Source organism: Vipera berus (assembly GCF_964194415.1).
Source record: "Vipera berus genome assembly, chromosome: 2".
Classification (NCBI taxonomy): Eukaryota; Metazoa; Chordata; class Lepidosauria; order Squamata; family Viperidae; genus Vipera; species Vipera berus.
In genome coordinates, this window is record NC_138203.1 from 266,464,438 (window position 1) to 266,485,384 (window position 20,947).

Below are 20,947 nucleotides of genomic sequence, written 5' to 3' on the forward strand. Positions count from 1 at the left end.
AGCATTGTTCTCTTTGTGCTTTGTTCTCAGCACCAAGTCTTCTAACTCTGAGCATCATACCTGTCCCTGACAGGCTAGTTTGCCAAGTTTTCTAGTATAGATGGTGAAGCTCAGTGTCATTTATTGTAGGTGTCTGATCTCAGAGGAAGCGATGATCAACTCAAAAGAGGGTGGGGCGGGGAGGGGGGGGGGAAAGGAAGCATTTGGCTTCAGATTAATCATTCAGAGCCCCCAGGATTTTGTTAAATAAGTAATGGGAGCAAATATATTGGCATCGGGGCAAAAACAGGCCTAAAAATGAAGTAAAAAAAAAAATCTCAGAAGTTACAACAACCGAGAGAACAAATTACGGTAGTACTGTTCAAAGGCAAAATCAGTACCCTGACTTCAAATCATAACTACTTTTTTTTAGCCCAACCTTTCCCCAAGTTGCTTGGAAAAATCCCAGATCACAGATCTTCCCGCTTGTTTCATCCTTGCAGGATGAGGAAATCTGAGATGACTTGTTCCAATGGAGAGATGACTTGTTCCAGGTCATCCAAAAGATATATCTGAATGGGGATTCAGCCTAAGACTCCTCTCATCCTATCACCATTATTTTTTCCCCCAATAATTCCTAACCGGTTCCATAATGCAGCTTTTCTCAAATCTGTTCCCTCCAGTTGATGGTGTTCAGTTCCTCAGAATCCTAAGCCAACACAGCTATTCTCACAATCTAACACATCTGGATGACACCAGGTGGTGGAGTACTATGGCATCTTGGTTGTTCTTCCACCTGGCACCCTCTGGCCTTAGACTACAATGGCCACTACAGTACCCCTAGCTGGCACAGCACACACATCTGGGGAGTTACACAACTGGATAGGATGGGGAGGGTTAGTACAAGTACAAGTACTAACCACACTGAGAAAGCTAACCAATTGTGTAATTTGTTAAGACCAATTTTTCCTCCCCTGGGACAGCGTTTGAATTAACTTGGCACACATTTGCTTCCCCCGCATTTCCTTTCCTTAGAGCAAACAGAACATTTGATTATAATATTAACAATTCTCTATTTCCCATGCCTGACTCCTAACAGCGTCCTCTTTGACACTACCTATCAATTCTCCCTTCCGTGCTTACAACTCTGGACTCTTAATCTCGGCTCCTAATTTTTTATTTCCTTCTCCTAATTCCCAAAACCTCTTTCAGTTCAGATCTGAAAATGAAGCTCAGAGTTTCAGCTTCTCCTGCTTTTGAGGAGCATGGCAACGGTTCTAGGTTGAAAACAGCGAACGCATCCTTTTGACCTACTAAGCAAACACCTCAACAGTATTGGGCCTGACCAAAGGGCAATAACCCATCACAGGCAGAATAACATCTAAAAGACAACATATAGCACAAGCAACGGCCACAAAACAGAGAAAGGCAAGAAAATGGCACCAGGCTGAAACAGCAAAGAACTTAGCACTTGTATTTCCCTTAGAGGTGATGGATCAGATTAATGGCTGAGGCTTCACTCTGTACAAGCTATAGGACCCACGTGGCTCAGGGTTGATTTTTTACAGGTAATCCTAGACTTAGAATTATTCATTTAGTAACCATTTGAACTCACAACGGCACTGAAAAAAGTGACTTATGATCGTTTCCCATTTACAACCGTTCCAGCATCCCCATGGTCACATGATCAAAATCCAGTCGCTTAGCAACTGACTCATATTTATGACGGCTGCAGAACCCCAGAGTCATATGATCACCTTCTGCGACTTTCTCACAAGCAAAGTCAACGGGGAATCCAGATTCACTTTACAACCGTGTTAGTAACTTAGCAACTGCAGTGATTCACTTAACAACTGAGGCGGGAAAGGTTACAAAATGGGGCAAAACTCACATAATTCCATATCTCGCTTAGCAATGGAAGTTTGGGGCTCAATTGTGGTCATAAGTCGAGAACTACCTGTGTTCTATCGTTCTTCCCGAGCCATGGGAAATTCAGTGAAAGAAATAAGTAGGTTAAGCTTCCAACAAGCTTAACATAAATTGTTAAATCTAACAGACTTGCAAATTAAAGCAAAAATTCCGGCCTTCTGGAGCCACCATGTTGTGGTGGTTGTTATTATTTTTACCCTCTTTTTAACATCCTTCAGTCAAGTCACGGCAGCAAGTATATTTAGCCCTCTTGTCTATTTTCCTCACAAGAACCCTGTGAGGTGGGTCGGGCTGAAATAGAATGACTAGCCCAAAATCACTTAGCTGATTTTCATGCCTTAGGGAAAACTAGAATTCACAATCCCTGGCTTCTAGGTCAGCACCTTTACCACTTACCAAACTGGCTCTCTACATCATCTCCAGAGTTAAGGAAAGTTGTTTGACTCTATTCTGCAAAGGTCTTTGCATGATCCTCAGAGAAATGGACCTATAGTCAAAACAATGCCTTTTCATTTGGAAGGCGAGTGAACAAAAATAATTTAATTTAAAAAATAATTTGATTCATGGGTATGCAACTTCCATCATCAAAAGGGTCATACCTGACTTTACATGGCTCATCAAGGGACAAACTACCTAAATAAGATCCTCATTTTGTGAGGTGGGTGTTAAGAGGAGAACTTGATACCTTAGTTCCCTTAAAGCAGGGCTTTTCAACCGGTGGTACACGTACCACTGGTGGTACACGAGCACGTGGCTGGTGGTACGCGGTGTCGCCTTCCTGCAGGCACAGAGTGAGGCCCCGCCCTCCCCTGGGACTCATTGTGCAGCAACCATGTTGTCCTTCCCCCAGAAACAAGCGCAAGCCTGAAGGGGAGACGTCCACTCGCGTCCATCTTCTTTTCCTCCTCCCCCCCCCCGCGAGCTTGTGATACCCCTCACGGCCCTCAATTGCCTCCCTCCTGGGGCTTGAGATATTTCCCCCTCTCCCCTTCCTGATGTGCAATGCAAAGGGGAAAGCAAAGCAGCCACACAGCGCGCGCCCTCCCCGAGGATTCATCCTGTGGCAGCAGGTGGGAATCGAGGCCCATGTTTGTTTTCCTGATGCGCGCCAGGGCAGGTGAAGCCATCAGAATGCGGGTGTGGAGGGAAAAATGCGCCTGATTCCCTCCCCCCCACACTGTTGGCAACTCCGTACAGCTGGCCATGACCTCCACCGACTGAAGCCCATTGGCAGAGGTTGGGGCCGGCCGTATGGAATCACCAGTTGATCCGTATGGCCAGCCCTGACCTCTGCAAGTGGAAAGTGAGGGAGATTGCCAGGAGCACGAATCGGCGCGTGCTGAGAAATGCCGATCTTGCGCTGCTGCAATCTCCCTCGCTCGGTTTCAGTTTGCCTTGCTGTAAGAGAAAGCAAGCTGAAACCGAGCGAGGGAGATTGCCAGGAACGCAAATCGGCCGATCTCACGCTGCTGCAATCTCCCTCGCTCGGTTTCAGCTTGCCTTGCTGCAAGAGAAAGCAAGCTGAAACCGAGCGAGGGAGATTGCCAGGAACGTGAATCGGCCGATCTCGCGTTCCTGGCAAACTCCCTCGCTCAGTTTCAGCTTGCTTTCTGCAAGAGAAAGCCGGGCCGCAGGGCCGCCTCCGCGGGTGCTGCTCTAGCGTGGAGAGGGAGAGGCCGGTCCCCATTCGGCCTGCCAGCCCCGGGAGAGCCCCGCGCGAGTGGCTCAGCGGCCGCCGAATCCTGGCTTTCGAGCAGGAGCGCCCTTCCCTGCTTGCCCTTAGTAGGCGCCAGGAGCAGCCACCACCACCCACCCCACTTTTCACAAGTCCTGCTATCCTGCCGCCTCAGGTTTCCAGCAGCGGGAGGCTCTGGGACGAGGGTCTGTTGGGGGTGAAGGAGTTGGGGCTGCTCTGGCAGGCCGCTTCTGTGGCAGTGGGGCATGCTGGTGCCGTGCGCTGCGCTCCGCTGCGGGGGCCGCCCTGGGAAAGGTGGAAGCATAGCTGTAGTCCGGGACGGTCAACCGCTCAGAGCCCTGTCTGGCAGGCTTTGTGCCTCTGTCCCCCAAGAGCAGCTGTTTGTGAGTTGCTAGTGTGCGCTTCCCTGAGTGCCGGATCTCCCCCCACCCGGGACTCCGGCCGCATCTGCAGAAGGCGAGTGGGGAAAAGGGTGCTCTGGTGCATCTTCCATCCCTCCTGTGTGAAGGGCGCCTTCCTGCCCTACGGTCCACAGCAGCATTGTTGGCGTGTGTGGATTGACTCTGAGTGAATATGAGGTGTTTCTGTTGCTGGAATAAAGCTTATTAAATGAGCTAGCAACTTCCAAGTAACATTGATAGATCTTCCCCAACTTTCCTCCGGTGCTTCATAAAGAGTTAAGTGGGCATCAGTTTTCTTGGTAAAAATGGATTTGGAAGGAAAGAAATGACAATGGGAGAGAGGGAAGGAGGAAAGGACAAAGAGGGAGGGAAGGAAGAAAGGAAGGAAGGAAAAAAAGGAAGGGACAATGGGAGAGGGAGGGAGAGAGAAAAAGAGAGAGGGAGAGAAAGAGAGAAAGAGAGAGAAGGAGAAAGAAATAGGGAGAGAGAAAAAGAGGGAGAGAAATAGAGAGAGAAAGAGGGAGAGAGAAGGAGAAAGAAAGGGAGGGAAATGGAGAGAGGGAGAAATAGAGAGAGGGAGAGAGAGAGAAAGAGGGAGAGAGACAAGGAGAAAGAAAGGGAGGGAAATAGAGGGAGAGAGAGAAAGGGAGAAAGAGAGGGAAAGAGAAAAATAAAGAGGGAGAGAAAGGGAGAGGGAGAGAAAGGGAGAGAGAGGAGAGAAAGAAAGAGGGAGGGGGAGAGAGAGATGGGGAAGAGAGGGAGATAAAGAGAAGGAGAGAGAGAAATTAAATTAGTAACATGATTGTTAAGTGAGTCTGGTTTCCCCACTAACTTTGCTTGTCAGAAGGTTGCAAAAGGCGATCACATGACCCTGGAACAATGTGACCATCATAAATATGAATCGATTGCCAAGCATCCGAATGTAAATCACATGACCCTGGGGATGCTGCAATGGTCATATGTGTGAAAAATGGTCATAAATCACTTTTTTCAGTGCCGTCGTAACTTTGAACAGTCACTAAGTGAATTGTTGTAAGTCGAGGACTACCTGTACTTTATCATTTTTTCCCCTTTTTTTTGGTCATGTTTTTGACACCTTGCTGGGCGACTGGAGGTACTCGGACATTGCCTTGTCCTAAAAGTGGTACAATGGATGAAAAGGTTGAAAAGCCCTGCCTTAAAGTAGTCACTTGGTCCCAGCTTTCTCTAATCCCAGTTTCTTTCCCTTGGTCAGGAACTGGGTATCTAAATCTAAATTAAATCTTAGCCACTTTGCCTAACACTGCCCTCTTATACGTGTTTTTTTAATTTGCATGGTTCAGTTTTGAATCAGAGATCCTGTGAAGATTCATTTTTACATCTTTTCCTAAACAGAGGGTCTTTTATCTTGAATCAGAACACCTGCCGAAAACCAGTATATACATACTAAACCTCACTGAAATATTAATATTACAGTAGCTCAATGACAGTTTGCAAAGCTTTCAATTACTCTCTTCTTAATTTTTTTTTCTCCCATTCAAAATCTACTGAGAAATAATCCTTTGAGATCTTAAGAGGGTCTATCTCAGGGGTCTTCAAACTTGGCCCTTTTATGACTTGTGGACTTCAACTCCCAGAATTCCTCAGCCAGCCTGGCTGAGGAATTCTGGGAGTTGAAGTCCACAAGTCATGAAAGGGCCAAGTTTGAAGACCCCTGGTCTATCTGCACTATTAACAACCAGGAAAACACAGGCAGGTTTCTGAACTGCTACATATTCTCTGAATCCATTTACTAGAAACAACAACACATGTACCAAAGCCTCTACTGACTCACATTCAACTCTCTGAAAGAACAACATACATTATCTTCAAGATCTAAAGCCAACACTAGAATTGGCCCAAACCCACAGAGTTGTTAATAGTATCGGTACTAATTAAACCTTTTCTGTAAAAACCATCTGGCCCACGTCAAGAGTATTCCTTTGGCTACCAGGCCCCCCAAAAGGAGAATCCTTATTATGTAGTCCAACAATCATTTATGGCTGGCAACTAATTTACCCTTTTCTTCTTTGGGTTCCAGATTTCCCTTCTGGGCATTTGTGATCTGTTTCAATTTTTATTGTTCTTGCTCTTTTGTTTTAATCTAAGGCACCCAGAACCATCTGGACTTGGGCACCCTCTAGTTTAGCCAAATTTAGATTAAATTAAATTAAGTTAGTCATAGCGCCTGGACTGGCACAATCCATGCCCTAGCAGGCATCAGTTTGTATTACTGTAATGCTAGATAATGAGTCAGCACTGATCATTTCCCAGCTGTAAACTTAAAACATTTTGGAACTAAAGCATATCTTCATAAATAGCTGGATCTAAAGGGCAAATAAATCAAGTAGGGAGAATCTGCTCTTCCAAACTGCAATTATGTTCCTTTTCTTAAGCACTTTTGCAATTGTTGATATTTTAAAAAGTGAAAGCTATACACACATTATACGTTATATAAATAAACCCACTTCCTTATAGGCTTAGGCCCATTCTTATAGGCCAGGGGTAGGCAACCTCGGCTCTTTTATGACTTGTGAACTTCAACTCCCAGAATTCCTGAGCCAGCAGTGCTGGCTCAGGAATTCTGGGAGTTGAAGTCCACGAGTCATAAAAGAGCCAAGGTTGCCTACCTCTGTTATAGGCTGTACCCATAAAGCTTATTAAAAACAAGAGGATGAACAAACTAGATGAAAATCAAATCTTGCAGCTAAAAAGTGCTCAAGACACAAGGAGAGAGGCCCAATGGTTGGGGAGACAAAGCAGAGACCGGCAATCAATGGCTGTTCTCCGAGCGATTCAAGGAGCTGGCAGTGGGAAACAGAGGGGCGGGGGGGGGGGGAAAGAGAGAGAGAGAGAGAGAGAAAAGGAAGGAAGGGGGGGTTGGATATTAGAAAGAAAAAAGGAGACAGGTTAGATCTCAGACTGAAGAAAAGCATCCGTCCAATTAAAGATAATCGTTTCTCTGCTGAGAAGAATGACATTACCTATAAATTATGGAATCATTACAGATAGTCCTCAACTTACAACCATTCATTTAGTGTCTGCTTGAAGTTACACACTAGAAAAAGTGACTTATGACTGTTTTTCACACTTACAACCATTGCATGATCCCTGTGGCTCATGTTTACGATGGTTGGAGTGTGTGTGTGTTTGTGTGTGTGTGTGTGTGAGATGTGATCATCTTTTGCGACCTTCTGAGAAACAAAATCAATGGGGAAGCCAGATTCACTTAACAACTGGGTTACTAACAACTGCAGTGATTCACTTAACAACCGTGACAAGAAAGGCCTTAAAAGGGGGCAAAACCGACAACAATTGTCTCAGCAATAGAAATTGTGGGCTCAATTGTGCTCCTAAGTCGAGGACCAACCGTATACCCTTGATGCTGGAGTATTACTACACAGGTAGTCCTCAATTTACGACCTCAATTGGAGATAAGAATTTTGGTCGTAAGTCAAGACGGTTGTTAAATTGAGGCAACCACGTGACCTGATCCATTATTACAACTGTGTTTGCTGTGGTCGTTAAATGAATCACGACGTTAAGTCCAAATCCATTCTCTCTGAATGGGCATTTTTCCAGCAAAAAAAATTTGCAAGTTGTGGTCATGTGATCCTGCAAACAGCTGTAAATGTGAGACAGCTGCCAAGCACTAGAACTGCGATCACTTGACTATGGGGGTGGAGGTGACATTTTACAACAGCCACAAGTATTCTATGCACTGTGTAGCCTTACTTTCCAAGGTTGTCGTAACTCCGAATGGTAATTAGATATCCAGTCATAAGTCAAGGACTACCTGTACTATAGTGATAGCAATAATCACAAAAACAGTCAATTTGATAGTTGTTTCTGATTTCTTAGATCAGAAGTCCCCAACCTTTTGGCACCAGGGACCAGTTCCGTGGAGAGAAATTTTTCCACGGACCGGAGGGCGTGAAGTTTTGTGTGCTGCCTGCATCCCGCAGATGGGGCTTTGCTTCTTTGTGCAGACCGGCTGTTGGCATGCCGCGGCCTAATCCTGATCCACGGACCGGCGGTTGGGGACCCATGTCTTAGATTACTAATCTTGTCCGGTTTTGCCTATTCTACTCTTGAAGCACTATCATTTATATGGCAATTTAGAGAAGCAATAATAAAGGGGTAAAACTCTTTAATAAAATAAAATAAAATAAATAAAATAAAGGTGAAATGCAAAGGAAATAGCAGGATTCATACATTGCGTTCAGAGGTCTGCTCGATTGCAGCTCAGTGTGCTGTGTAAACACAGTCAATTATAGTTCATTCAATAAGCCAAACTTAAGCCACGAGCAATGTGTGAATGAAGTCAGTGGCTCTCAAGAGAAGCAACTGCACTAGAAACAAAAAATTACACGGAAACAGATTTAGGTCACTCTATTAAAATAGGCTTTGTTTAAACAGATTAATAAATCTGGGTCACCAAAATGGCCAGCTTCCAAGCTGGTATTGCATATTAGACAAATACATAAGTGATTTCCAATCCTGGATTTGCCAAATGCAACAAGAAAGTATATTTGCAACTTGCTATCCTCCAAAAACATGGGTTGACATGTGCCATCATTCTCAGCCAAAGCAGCCAAATGTTCCTATGGCTGAGGATTATGAAAAACTAACATCTGAAGAATTTTGGCTCTGATTTGTTCTCCAAGATTGTTTCAATATAATTTCTGAATGTTTCGTTACCAAACTAAACATTTGAAGGATGTCAACTTGGACTTTGGTGAAAGTATTTTTCCTAAAGAGCCTTTCACATCTTCCAACATCTAATATGCTTCTTCTCAGCATTAAAGCCATTACAGCAGGGGTGTCAAACTCGCAACATCACATGACGTGTCACAAAGTATTGCGACTTTTTTCCCCGTTGTCGGCAATGGGTTGGGTGCGGTTTTGGCATGACGCATCCAGGCTGTGGGCTGGCAGTTTGACACCCCTGCATTACAGCACGCAACTGCAGGCCCATTGCCGAACAAGCCTTCTAAATCTGTTTAAAAAATCCTTGAAATATGTTCAAGTGGAAAGTGTTGGCATCCAGTCTTCACACGGTGAAGCAAACCATTAACAGCCACCACAGACAGAATGTAAATACCGTATATACTTGAGTATAAGCCGACTCGAGTATAAGCCGAGACCCCCAATTTCACCCCCCAAAACTGGAAAAAGTTATTGACTCGAGTATAAGCCGATCCGCCGTTCTGCAAGCCTGAATACACAGGAATACCCTGTGTGGCCGCGGCTCGTCGGCAGGTCTCCGTTCCTCCTGCCGACCTTTGGGGAGGTTTGGGCGCCTCCCCAAACCTCCCCAAACGTCGGCAGGTCTCCGTTCCTCCTGCCGACCTTTGGGGAGGTTTGGGCGCCTCCCCAAACCTCGGCAGGTCTCCGTTCCTCCTGCCGACCTTTGGGGAGGTTTGGGCGCCTCCCCAAACCTCCCCAAACCTCGGCAAGTCTCCGTTCCTCCTGCCGACCTTTGGGGAGGTTTGGGCGCCTCCCCAAACCTCGGCAGGTCTCCGTTCCTCCGCGCAGACCTGCCGACCTTTGGGGAGGTTTGGGCGCCTCCCCAAACGTCCCCAAACCTCGGCAGGTCTCCGTTCCTGTTTGGGGAGGTTTGGGCGCCTCCCCAAACCTCCCCAAACCTCGGCAGGTCTCCGTTCCTCCGCGCAGACCTGCCGACGTTTGGGGAGGTTTGGGCGCCTCCCCAAACCTCCCCAAACCTCGGCAGGTCTCCGTTCCTGTTTGGGGAGGTTTGGGCGCCTCCCCAAACCTCCCCAAACCTCGGCAGGTCTCCGTTCCTCCGCGCAGACCTGCCGACCTTTGGGGAGGTTTGGGCGCCTCCCCAAACGTCCCCAAACCTCGGCAGGTCTCCGTTCCTGTTTGGGGAGGTTTGGGCGCCTCCCCAAACCTCCCCAAACCTCGGCAGGTCTCCGTTCCTCCGCGCAGACCTGCCGACCTTTGGGGAGGTTTGGGCGCCTCCCCAAACGTCCCCAAACCTCGGCAGGTCTCCGTTCCTGTTTGGGGAGGTTTGGGCGCCTCCCCAAACCTCCCCAAACCTCGGCAGGTCTCCGTTCCTCCGCGCAGACCTGCCGACCTTTGGGGAGGTTTGGGCGCCTCCCCAAACGTCCCCAAACCTCGGCAGGTCTCCGTTCCTGTTTGGGGAGGTTTGGGCGCCTCCCCAAACCTCCCCAAACCTCGGCAGGTCTCCGTTCCTCCGCGCAGACCTGCCGACCTTTGGGGAGGTTTGGGCGCCTCCCCAAACGTCCCCAAACCTCGGCAGGTCTCCGTTCCTGTTTGGGGAGGTTTGGGCGCCTCCCCAAACCTCCCCAAACCTCGGCAGGTCTCCGTTCCTCCGCGCAGACCTGCCGACCTTTGGGGAGGTTTGGGCGCCTCCCCAAACGTCCCCAAACCTCGGCAGGTCTCCGTTCCTGTTTGGGGAGGTTTGGGCGCCTCCCCAAACCTCCCCAAACCTCGGCAGGTCTCCGTTCCTCCGCGCAGACCTGCCGACCTTTGGGGAGGTTTGGGCGCCTCCCCAAACCTCCCCAAACCTCGGCAGGTCTCCGTTCCTGTTTGGGGAGGTTTGGGCGCCTCCCCAAACCTCCCCAAACCTCGGCAGGTCTCCGTTCCTCCGCGCAGACCTGCCGACGTTTGGGGAGGTTTGGGGAGGCGCCCAAACCTCCCCAAAGGTCGGCAGGAAGAACGGAGACCTGCCGAGGTTTGGGGAGGTTTGGGGAGGCGCCCAAACCTCCCCAAAGGTCGGCAGGTCTGCGCGGAGGAACGGAGACCTGCCGAGGTTTGGGGACGTTTGGGGAGGCGCCCAAACCTCCCCAAACAGGAACGGAGACCTGCCGAGGTTTGGGGACGTTTGGGGAGGCGCCCAAACCTCCCCAAAGGTCGGCAGGTCTGCGCGGAGGAACGGAGACCTGCCGAGGTTTGGGGAGGTTTGGGGAGGCGCCCAAACCTCCCCAAACAGGAACGGAGACCTGCCGAGGTTTGGGGACGTTTGGGGAGGCGCCCAAACCTCCCCAAAGGTCGGCAGGTCTGCGCGGAGGAACGGAGACCTGCCGAGGTTTGGGGAGGTTTGGGGAGGCGCCCAAACCTCCCCAAACAGGAACGGAGACCTGCCGAGGTTTGGGGACGTTTGGGGAGGCGCCCAAACCTCCCCAAAGGTCGGCAGGTCTGCGCGGAGGAACGGAGACCTGCCGAGGTTTGGGGAGGCGCCCAAACCTCCCCAAACAGGAACGGAGACCTGCCGAGGTTTGGGGAGGCGCCCAAACCTCCCCAAAGGTCGGCAGGAAGAACGGAGACCTGCCGAGGTTTGGGGAGGTTTGGGGAGGCGCCCAAACCTCCCCAAAGGTCGGCAGGTCTGCGCGGAGGAACGGAGACCTGCCGAGGTTTGGGGACGTTTGGGGAGGCGCCCAAACCTCCCCAAACAGGAACGGAGACCTGCCGAGGTTTGGGGACGTTTGGGGAGGCGCCCAAACCTCCCCAAAGGTCGGCAGGTCTGCGCGGAGGAACGGAGACCTGCCGAGGTTTGGGGAGGTTTGGGGAGGCGCCCAAACCTCCCCAAACAGGAACGGAGACCTGCCGAGGTTTGGGGAGGCGCCCAAACCTCCCCAAAGGTCGGCAGGTCTGCGCGGAGGAACGGAGACCTGCCGAGGTTTGGGGAGGCGCCCAAACCTCCCCAAACAGGAACGGAGACCTGCCGAGGTTTGGGGAGGCGCCCAAACCTCCCCAAAGGTCGGCAGGTCTGCGCGGAGGAACGGAGACCTGCCGAGGTTTGGGGAGGTTTGGGGAGGCGCCCAAACCTCCCCAAACAGGAACGGAGACCTGCCGAGGTTTGGGGACGTTTGGGGAGGCGCCCAAACCTCCCCAAAGGTCGGCAGGTCTGCGCGGAGGAACGGAGACCTGCCGAGGTTTGGGGAGGTTTGGGGAGGCGCCCAAACCTCCCCAAACAGGAACGGAGACCTGCCGAGGTTTGGGGAGGCGCCCAAACCTCCCCAAAGGTCGGCAGGAGGAACGGAGACCTGCCGAGGTTTGGGGAGGCGCCCAAACCTCCCCAAAGGTCGGCAGGAGGAACGGAGACCTGGGGAGGTTTGGGGAGGCGCCCAAACCTCCCCAAAGGTCGGCAGGAGGAACGGAGACCTGCCGAGGTTTGGGGAGGCGCCCAAACCTCCCCAAAGGTCGGCAGGAGGAACGGAGACCTGCCGAGGTTTGGGGAGGCGCCCAAACCTCCCCAAAGGTCGGCAGGAGGAACGGAGACCTGCCGACGTTTGGGGAGGTTTGGGGAGGCGCCCAAACCTCCCCAAACGTCGGCAGGTCTGCGCGGAGGAACGGAGACCTGCCGAGGTTTGGGGAGGCGCCCAAACCTCCCCAAACGTCGGCAAGTCTCCGTTCCTCCGCGCCCTGCCTGCCTGCTTCTTTCCGCTGCGGAAAGAAGCAGGCAGGCAAGGCGCGGAGTTTGGGGAGGTGCGCGCGCACCTCCCCAAACCTCCCCAAACTTCGGCAGGTCTCGGACGGCGGTGGCTTGGGAGAGGTGCGGGCGATCCCGGAAGCACCAAAGCCTCGGCCGCGCACAAGTCCTCGGTAAGTTTTTTTTGTTGACTGGAGTATAAGCCGAAGTGGAATTTTTCAGCCCAAAAAGTGGGCTGAAAAATTCGGCTTATACTCAAGTATATACGGTAGTAAAGTTTTTAGTATGAACTAAGAATTATAAAAAAAACATGCAAAATGGCACATGCAATGCAACAGACAGCTGAAAGACGTACAGAATGACAACGGGTTCAATGATGTGTCCAAATTCTGCGCTCAAAAGTTACACTTATTGAATAAGTCACAGTATATTGCCCTTTTCACTTCAGCTAAATAAAAGTAAGTGAAAATGGAGAGATCTGAGGTTCGGTGGCATTGATTTCACTTCTTTTAAGCCAAAGATTCTCTGTGGTCCTCCATTATCTTTGCTGCTATCCTGGTTCACAGGACTACCTAAGCCAGGGGTCCCCAATCCTGGGCTGTAGCCCATTTAGAACTGGGCTCCAGAAGCGGCAGGTGTGCACATGCACAGCTCCATTTGTGCAAGCAGCGGGTGAGCGCATGCATACGCGCTCAACTCCATTTGCCTGAGCGGCGGGCACACGTGCCCACCAATTATACAATTATACAAATGGAGCTGTGTGCACTTGCTCACCCACTGCTCGCACTGAACAATCCCTTCCCCTTCCCCCACTGGTCTGCAAAGCTGGAAAGGTTGGGGTGTGCATTCCCCCCCTCGAGCCCATAGCTGTTTGTGCATGCGTACGGGGGCAAACAGGAATGCTAGCGCAGGGCGGGTGTCGGCAGCCTGTTTGCACATGCGTCGCTAGCCTGGGCAGTTTGCATGGACGTTCGGGCACGTGCACAACGCCTACGCATGCACAAACAGGGCTGCTCGTGCTGCGCCAGCGTGTGTGGCCCCACGCGCACGTGTACGCCCATCAATTTTGAAGCTGCTTCCCTCCGGTCCTCGAGCCCGGAAAGGTTGGAGACCTCTGCATTAGGCAACAAGAAGAAACTGAACCGGAAAGATAATTCAACCGTTATTTGGCCATTAAAAGTTCATCCTTCCTCCTTGTGCTTCTAAGTTAGAATGGAGGATTTCTGTATGGGACTGGAAGCAGGAGGAGTAAATGCACCTTGCATCCATAGCATTCATGTGTCTACTAGAGCAGTGGCCCCTGACCTTTTGGGCACCAGGAACCGGTTCCGTGGAGAGAGGTTTTTCCACTGGACTTGAGGGGGTTTGGTTTTGTGTGCTGCCTGCAGCCCATTTTCTGCCATGCTGCGGACCGGTGCTGGTCCATGGACCGGGGGTTGGGGACCCCTGTACTACTAGAGGATCAGTACTGCAACATCCCATTAGCCCTCTGAGTAAAATAGAACTCTCCAGAATCCTTCTCCCTTCCTACCTGGTTCTCCGCCTCTGTGAAAGCAAGTTACCCGGATCACCATTGATCAGATGTTGGGCAGCTGCACGTGGGGGACACAGACGCAAGTTCTTCAGCAACTCTTGCTCGTTGAGAAAAGGTTTGAGGCAGCCTCGCACTGGAGAATTCCCCACGCTGCTAGAGCGGGTCAGTGCCCGAGACTGGTTGAAGGGCCAAGGTGGCTCAGTCTCTTCCTTCAAGACTACAAGAAAGAGTAAATAAACAAAAGGGAAAATACAATTCAGTTCTCAACCAGACTTAATATAACCTAGTATAGGGGTCCTCAAACTTGGCCCCTTTCAGACTTGTGGACTTCAACTCCCAGAATTCCTCAGCCAGGCACGCTGGCTGAGGAATTCTGGGAGTTGAAGTCCACAAGTCTGAAAGGGGCCAAGTTTGAGGACCCCTGACTAGTAGATAGAAGAGTTAGCACGCAGAAATTTACAGAAATAAGATTACTGCCTAAGTAGACTTAGACGACTTAACATAACCTAGTAGACAGAAGAAGGATCTGTCTGCTAATCTAAATCTTACTGTCTGATTAGTTGTGGTAGAATAATAGCGTAGGGTCACAAGAAGGAAGGGTTCCTTCCCGGAAGACAAAGAGACAGCGGAGTTTGGAATGTCTGGCAGGCAGGAAAAGGGTGAAGGCAGACCCTCTCTAGCAGTTCACAGAGTGCATCTAATAGTTATGCAAACAGTTGCTTTAGTCTGGCAAGATTCTGTCTGTAGGTGAACAAGAAAGAAATCTCAAGCCGGCACATTTTAAAGTTGGTAACGAAGTCTAGGCAAAATGTTACAAATTAGCTTTCGTATAACAGCTCTTCCTAGAAAACGCCAATTCAGATCTCTCTGATTCCTGCGTAGTCGACACACAGGATTGAGATTCTTCCTAACTGGAGGCAGTTTTAGATACCTTTTGGACACCAAATAGCATTCCCATCCCAATCTGGATTGTTTCATCTAACAGAAACAGAATGCGGCCAGGAGAGCAATTTGGGGTGCTTCAAGCATGGTGTCAAATTTCCGACGACGGATGAGCTCTTCAAAGGACTCTTGAGGCATTGTTTACCTTAAAAGTCTTTTATTAGAGCCTGTTCTGAACCAGCCTGCTACCGGCCTTGCAATAAGGCAAACCCCTGTTCAAACAGTAGAGACTGGAGAGCGTCTGAGGCTGCAAAGCGTCTGCCAAGATTTATTACACAAACAAGAAACAAAAACACTGGAACTTGAATCCTCAAACGGAAGGGTTGCTTTCAGCAACCAGCCCTTCCCCAAACACTCCTTTTATTTAGAGTTCAGGGCGTGGCCTCCCTGTGCCTCCTCCCGAGGAGTCCCACAGCCTTTCTCTGTTTGTTCCTGCTCGACTGCCTCCTGCGTCGGGCGTCCTTGAACAGGGCCAGCTGTGGGTCATCATCCTCCGCACTATCGGGCTCACGCAGCTGAGAAGAGGGCCCCGGCTGAGGGCTCTGCGAAGCCTCCAAGCCATCATCAACCAGTTCGTCTTCCACATTCTCCTCCTCCCCCTCATCTGAGTCATCCGAGACATCTGAGCCGGCTGCCGGACCCACAGGCTGGCCCTGAGTCACAACAGAGCCCTATAACATCGGCAGAGCTTGCTAGGGAAGCTGGAATCTGAATTCCCCTCCCCTTAGCACAATATATTAAACACAATTCTCCTCCTTTTCATTGCTGTCATTAATCACATTCTCCAATTGATTTGAAGGGTCAGTTTTCCCTTCTGTTAGACAACCCGCCAAATTCTTCTCTTCTCTTATTTCAAGACAGCCTTGAGAGACAGCCTTCCTCCTCCCCCCCCCAGCAACAACTGATTCTAGCTCTAAAAGTAACACACAAATATGAAACAGCTGCTTCATCTTTTGTCAAAGCAAGAACTTTCAATGTTAGCAGCGTTGACACATGGTGCATGTAATCCTTTTGCTGCCTAAGCTGCATTGGGTGCTGGTTTACTTCCGGATCCAATTCAAAGTGTTAGTTATTACTTTGAAAGCCCCCACAGGGCTTGAGGTCGGGCTACCTGAGGATCCATCTCATTCCCATCACTTCAGCCCGTCCCACCCAGCCAGCCGGGCTGGGAGGGTATGTTACAGACTCGGCCAGTTAAAGAATTTTGATTGGTGGGGTCCAGGAAGAAAGCCTTCTCTGCCATTGCCCTTGGCCGTTGGAACATTCCCTCCCCAGAGGCGAGGTGGGCCCCCACTCTCCGAGTCTTTCAAAGGAGATGTGGCTCTGCCAACTTGCATGGCGTACAATGAGCAGCACAGAATCCTGAGGGCGGCTGGCAGCCTAATGCCTTCTCCTGTCTTTTAACTATTTCATCATTGTCTTTATCCGGCTCCTTACAACATTATGCGTGTAGGCTTCTGTCTTATGAATTCAGTGGGCCCCCACCTCCAAAAGTAGATCAAGTAAGCTGCTAAAATGGGAGAAGGCGACCAAACAGGAACCATTTCCACAAAGCTGTAAGCTAAATATCAGCTCAGTTTTAGACACTGATTTACCTGAATTGTCTCAAAAAGCTCAAACCCATTTTTCCAGTTAAGAATGAACACTGCTTACATTCTCGATCTGACAGCGAATATGGCTTTATGTCTCCCTCGGGGCGTTTTAGAGGCAGCTTTCTTGCTGGAGCTGCAACAAGAGGGTAAAAAAACCAAACAAACGAGTATTTGTGGTTGTGGTAGGAAAGTAATCCCCAAAATACCATCCAGAAATATTAGTTTCCATTATCATGAGACAGTATGTTTCAAGAATCACATTGTGCAGAATGGCCATTCAAAATTATGTGGAGGTATGAGAAGACAGATCCCAATAAATGAGTCTAAAATTGCAGAGCATTAATTCTGAACAGCGAAGTGAAAGAGCAGAAGCAATGTTACAGTCGTTGAAAGACTTCCATCACGCAAGCTAGGCAATTTATTCTGCAAACCGCAGAAACCATGTTGTCATTAAATGAAGGAACTGCCCTGACCAGAACGTTGAACTCATTTAATGCAACATTTCTAGATACTGAAAATTATTTAAGCACCGAGAGCCTAAAGCTAATTGACAGAGAAATTCTGAGGCTGAGGCAGAAAGAATATAAAAGACCTCTTATAACTGTTTTTGCCTTGCACCATTTTTGATTATTTATCAAAGGGGATAAGACAAATTCTAGAGTAGGGGTCCCCAACCCCCAGTCCATGGACTGGTACCAGCCTGTGGTCCACTGGGAAATGGGCCGTGTGAGTGGCGGGAGAGCATAATGAAGTTTTATTTTATGGGATTGAGCACACAAAACCAATCTCCTCCCTCTCTGGTCCGTGAAGCCCAAAAGGTTGGGGACCCGTTCTAGAGGATACAGCAATAGTGTGCAGCTCTAATAGTTTGTTGGTTGTTTCGAGATGTTTTTGATTATGGCAGTGTTATTCTTTGCATAGCTTGTGTTGCAGTGGGTTGAGCAGTGAGGCACTTTTTGATAATTTGGATGGGTATGCATTTTGTTGGAAGATGTTGTGTAGAAGTTCTGTTTCCTTTTTCTGGTGTCCTGGGCTGTCGCAATGCATCTGTACTCATCTGAATAATGTTTTTACACAGCTCCCTGGTGGGACGTTGGGTTGTTAATTTGATAATGGAGCACTTGGTTAGCGTGGGTTGTTTTTCTCAACACGCATTTCTAACTTGCCACTGTTATTTATGCTGATGAGGATATCTAGAACGGATAGCTGTCTTCTTGTTTTCTTCTTCTCTTGAGATTTTTATTCCTTTAAAGGTGTTGTTTTACGTGGTCTTCTCTAGTTGTTCTTTTTGTTTTGACAAAGATGTTGTCTACATACAGAACTGGATCCATACTTTTGGCTGTATGTGTGAGAGCGCTCTAGTGTCTAGATCAGGGGTAGGCAACCTTGGCTCTTTTATGACATGTGGACTTCAGCTTCCAGAATTCCTGAGTCAGCCATGCTGACTCAGGAATTCTGGGAGTTGAAGTCCACTAGTCATAAAAGGGCCAAGGTTGTCTACCCCTGGTCTAGATGCTGCATTACAGTCTCTGCTATGAGTCCTCAGAGTAGTGATCCTATGGGTGTTCCTCTGATTGGTTGATGTATTTGTCCATTTGTTTTCAGGTTTTATATCCAAAATGGTATTTTCAGACAAGACTATGCTGAACAAAGACTGGGAGAACATCATATAATATTTTAAGAGACATTTAGTCCATTCTTAGTAGTAACATGTATCACCCTATTATTACACAAATGACAGTACTTATGTAATTTGCACCATGCACATAATTATATCCTTTCTATGGTGACATCATGTGTATGATATTAGTTCACCTACTAGATGCCTGTTTAAATCATATTCTTATTTGTCTTTATTTCAGGCCAAGACAGTATTTATGGTTTCAAAGAATAAGTACTCTATGATTAAACAAAAGCTATGAAAGGAATGCAGGATATTCATGATCTACAGAAGAAATAATTTACTATGTTAGGTTTAATTTTGACTAACCATTCATTATTGTCAGTTTAAGTCATTCATAGTTTCCCCATTCTGAACCTAATAAACTCCCTTGATCAGTGACCTGCTCATACAAAAAAATTAAAAATTGTACAACCGTATCTCATGAAAAAATGGAATATGGCAGATAAACTGGAATTTTCTGCTACATTTAACTTTTCACAAGCTGCATATTTGCATCCTCACTACAGAAGAACCAACAGCTGCAAAATCAGAGGTTCAGAGAAAACCTTAATGCAGCAATAGAAATAAATGCACTGAAGTTAGTTCTCAAATGGCAGCCGCAATGGAGTGGGCCCATTAAGTAGTAAAGGTTATAAAAGAATTTGATCATGTGACTGTAGGATGCTGCAAACAGTCATAAATGTGGCTGTGTAGCCGAGCGCCCAAAGTGTAGTCACATGACTGCGGGGAGCAGCCTGACTGATGGAATAGTGGATTTGCACGTTAAGTCCCCTTTTTCAGATAAGTCGTAACTCTGAATGGTTGCTAAACAACCAAACATAAATTGAGACCACATGTGCCTTCTCAACTTTCTCAAGCACTCCGTATCTCACAACTCCAGAAGATCTATTTATTTGTTATGTAGCATGCACTGTTTATAAGATAACAATGTAATCCAATTTCTCCCAGTCTAGTGCCCTGCAAATGTTTTGGATATCGGCTTTCAACATTTCTAGGCCACACAGCCAACAGCTGTTGCAGTATGTCTTCATAACTCTGAAATCAGAAATCTCCTTGTTTAAAACACTTTGTGCAAGATGAGACAACTCCAAATGGATATAGCCAGATATTTATATCACTGACTCACCATGCTGATGGCTGAAAAAGCCCTGGAAAATTACAAAATTATTCACCTGAAACAGAAAAAAACCCGTTAAATAAACCAGTCTGATTCCACTGTCCATTTCAAATGTCCCCCGAAGCAGAAATTACACCATTCTTGGGGTTTTTTTCTGCCATTAATTTGAAGATTTGTTTCTCCTCACTAGATAGAAAAACATTTTTTAAAAGGAAAAGGACAGTTCAGAGATAGGCCAATATGCTCTGCATGCAGAAGATGCCGGGTTAAATTCTCAGCGTATGTATTGTAAAAGCTTTGGAAGGTCACAGTACAGCCTTTTAATTTTTTCAAATGGTAATTAAAATACGAAATTCTTAAATCCAGGTTCACCTCCTTCAAACATTTGATTCAGGCCACTTCTACATAATGCGTTCAATTAAACTGCATGGCAATCCTCTTTAAAATAGTTAACTGAAAAATCAGTACAGTATTTTTATTGTCCCTTATTAAGTTATTAACCAGTTACATCACTTTTTCCACAGCTCACGTCTTTAAAATGTGGAAAATCAGCATTACAAAAACCACACAGTGTCCACTTAACCTTGGAGGATTTTGTACTTTTTGTAAGCAGAATGTCCAAGTTGTATGTCTTTGTGGTCGTGGTTGAAAAGGACAACAAAGTACAAACACACAGATGACAAAACAATACTATGAGGCGAGAGCGGCCTTTGTTTTGAAGAAGATGGCTCACCTGGGGGATTGTGTCACTGAGGCTATAGTGTTTCCGTAGGAAGCACAGAAGTTTTTCTGATGGCCGGTCGATTGCCAACTGATAGGGCTCTACTCGCTCTCGCTGAGGGAATAAAAAAAGAAAGAAGTTCTCTGCAATTTACTTCTCTGGGGGAAAATAAGATTTAGAGACAGATTTTATTATTTTATCTTTCACGATTGGACCAGTTTATATCTGACCCGAAAAGAGGGGGAGAGGAGCAACTGAACCTTAGCTTTGCAGGCTGTTCTCTTCCCAGGCTGTTATTTCTAGCTAACAATTTCAGCTCAGAAATAAATAATCAGACAATGGCTCTAAGATATCAGAGGATCTTGTTCCCTTCAGTTTTGACAGCTTGAAATGTTTATATACAGGTAGTCCTTGACATATGATCACAATTGAGGCCAACATTTCCAGTGCTAAGCAACACACTTAAGTGAGCTTTGCCCCGTTTTATGACCTTACTTGCCACAGCTGTTAAGTGAATCGCTGCAGTTCTTAAGTTAGTAAAACAGTTCTTAAATAAATCTGTCTTCCCCATGGACTTTTGTCAGCAGTTCGCAAAAGGTGATCACATGACACTACAACCGTCATAAATACATGCCAGTTGCCAAGCATTTAAATTTTGATCATGTGACTGCGGGGATGCTGTAACAGTCATAAGTGTGAAAAACAGTCATAAATCCCTTTTTTCCCCATGCAACTATAACCGTCACTAAACAAATGACTGTTAGTCAAGGAATACTTGTATTAAAATGTACAATGTCCAGGTACAAGAAACCCTCTGTTAACCTTCCTAAAACCAATTTCCCAAATAAAAGTAAAAAGTATAGTAGCCATGATTAGAGAATAGCGAAAATGCCTCTTGCCTAAAAGATCTATGTT

The 20,947-nt window shown here is 47.7% G+C and overlaps 1 protein-coding gene across 5 annotated transcripts in view; it reads right to left on the reverse strand.

Annotated features, from left to right (window-relative positions):
* ATAT1 (alpha tubulin acetyltransferase 1) overlaps window positions 1–20,947 on the reverse strand; it is a 37,433-nt gene that overhangs the window by 8,974 nt on the left and 7,512 nt on the right. For 3 of the 5 annotated variants that reach the window (XR_014025447.1, XM_081320140.1, XM_081320141.1), the window contains exons 6-9: window positions 20,045–20,146; window positions 19,321–19,366; window positions 16,572–16,643; window positions 13,974–14,193 (exon numbers count right to left, since the gene is read on the reverse strand). Coding sequence is in view for 3 of the 5 variants with exons in the window: in XM_081320140.1 (XP_081176266.1) it covers window positions 13,974–14,193; window positions 16,572–16,643; window positions 19,321–19,366; window positions 20,045–20,146 (440 nt within the window). In the remaining 2 variants the exon portion in view is untranslated. Of the gene's footprint in view, window positions 1–6,644; window positions 6,828–13,973; window positions 14,194–16,571; window positions 16,644–19,320; window positions 19,367–20,044; window positions 20,147–20,947 lie in introns of those variants that run through there. The other 2 variants (XR_014025448.1, XM_081320142.1) reach the window with 2 other exon arrangements.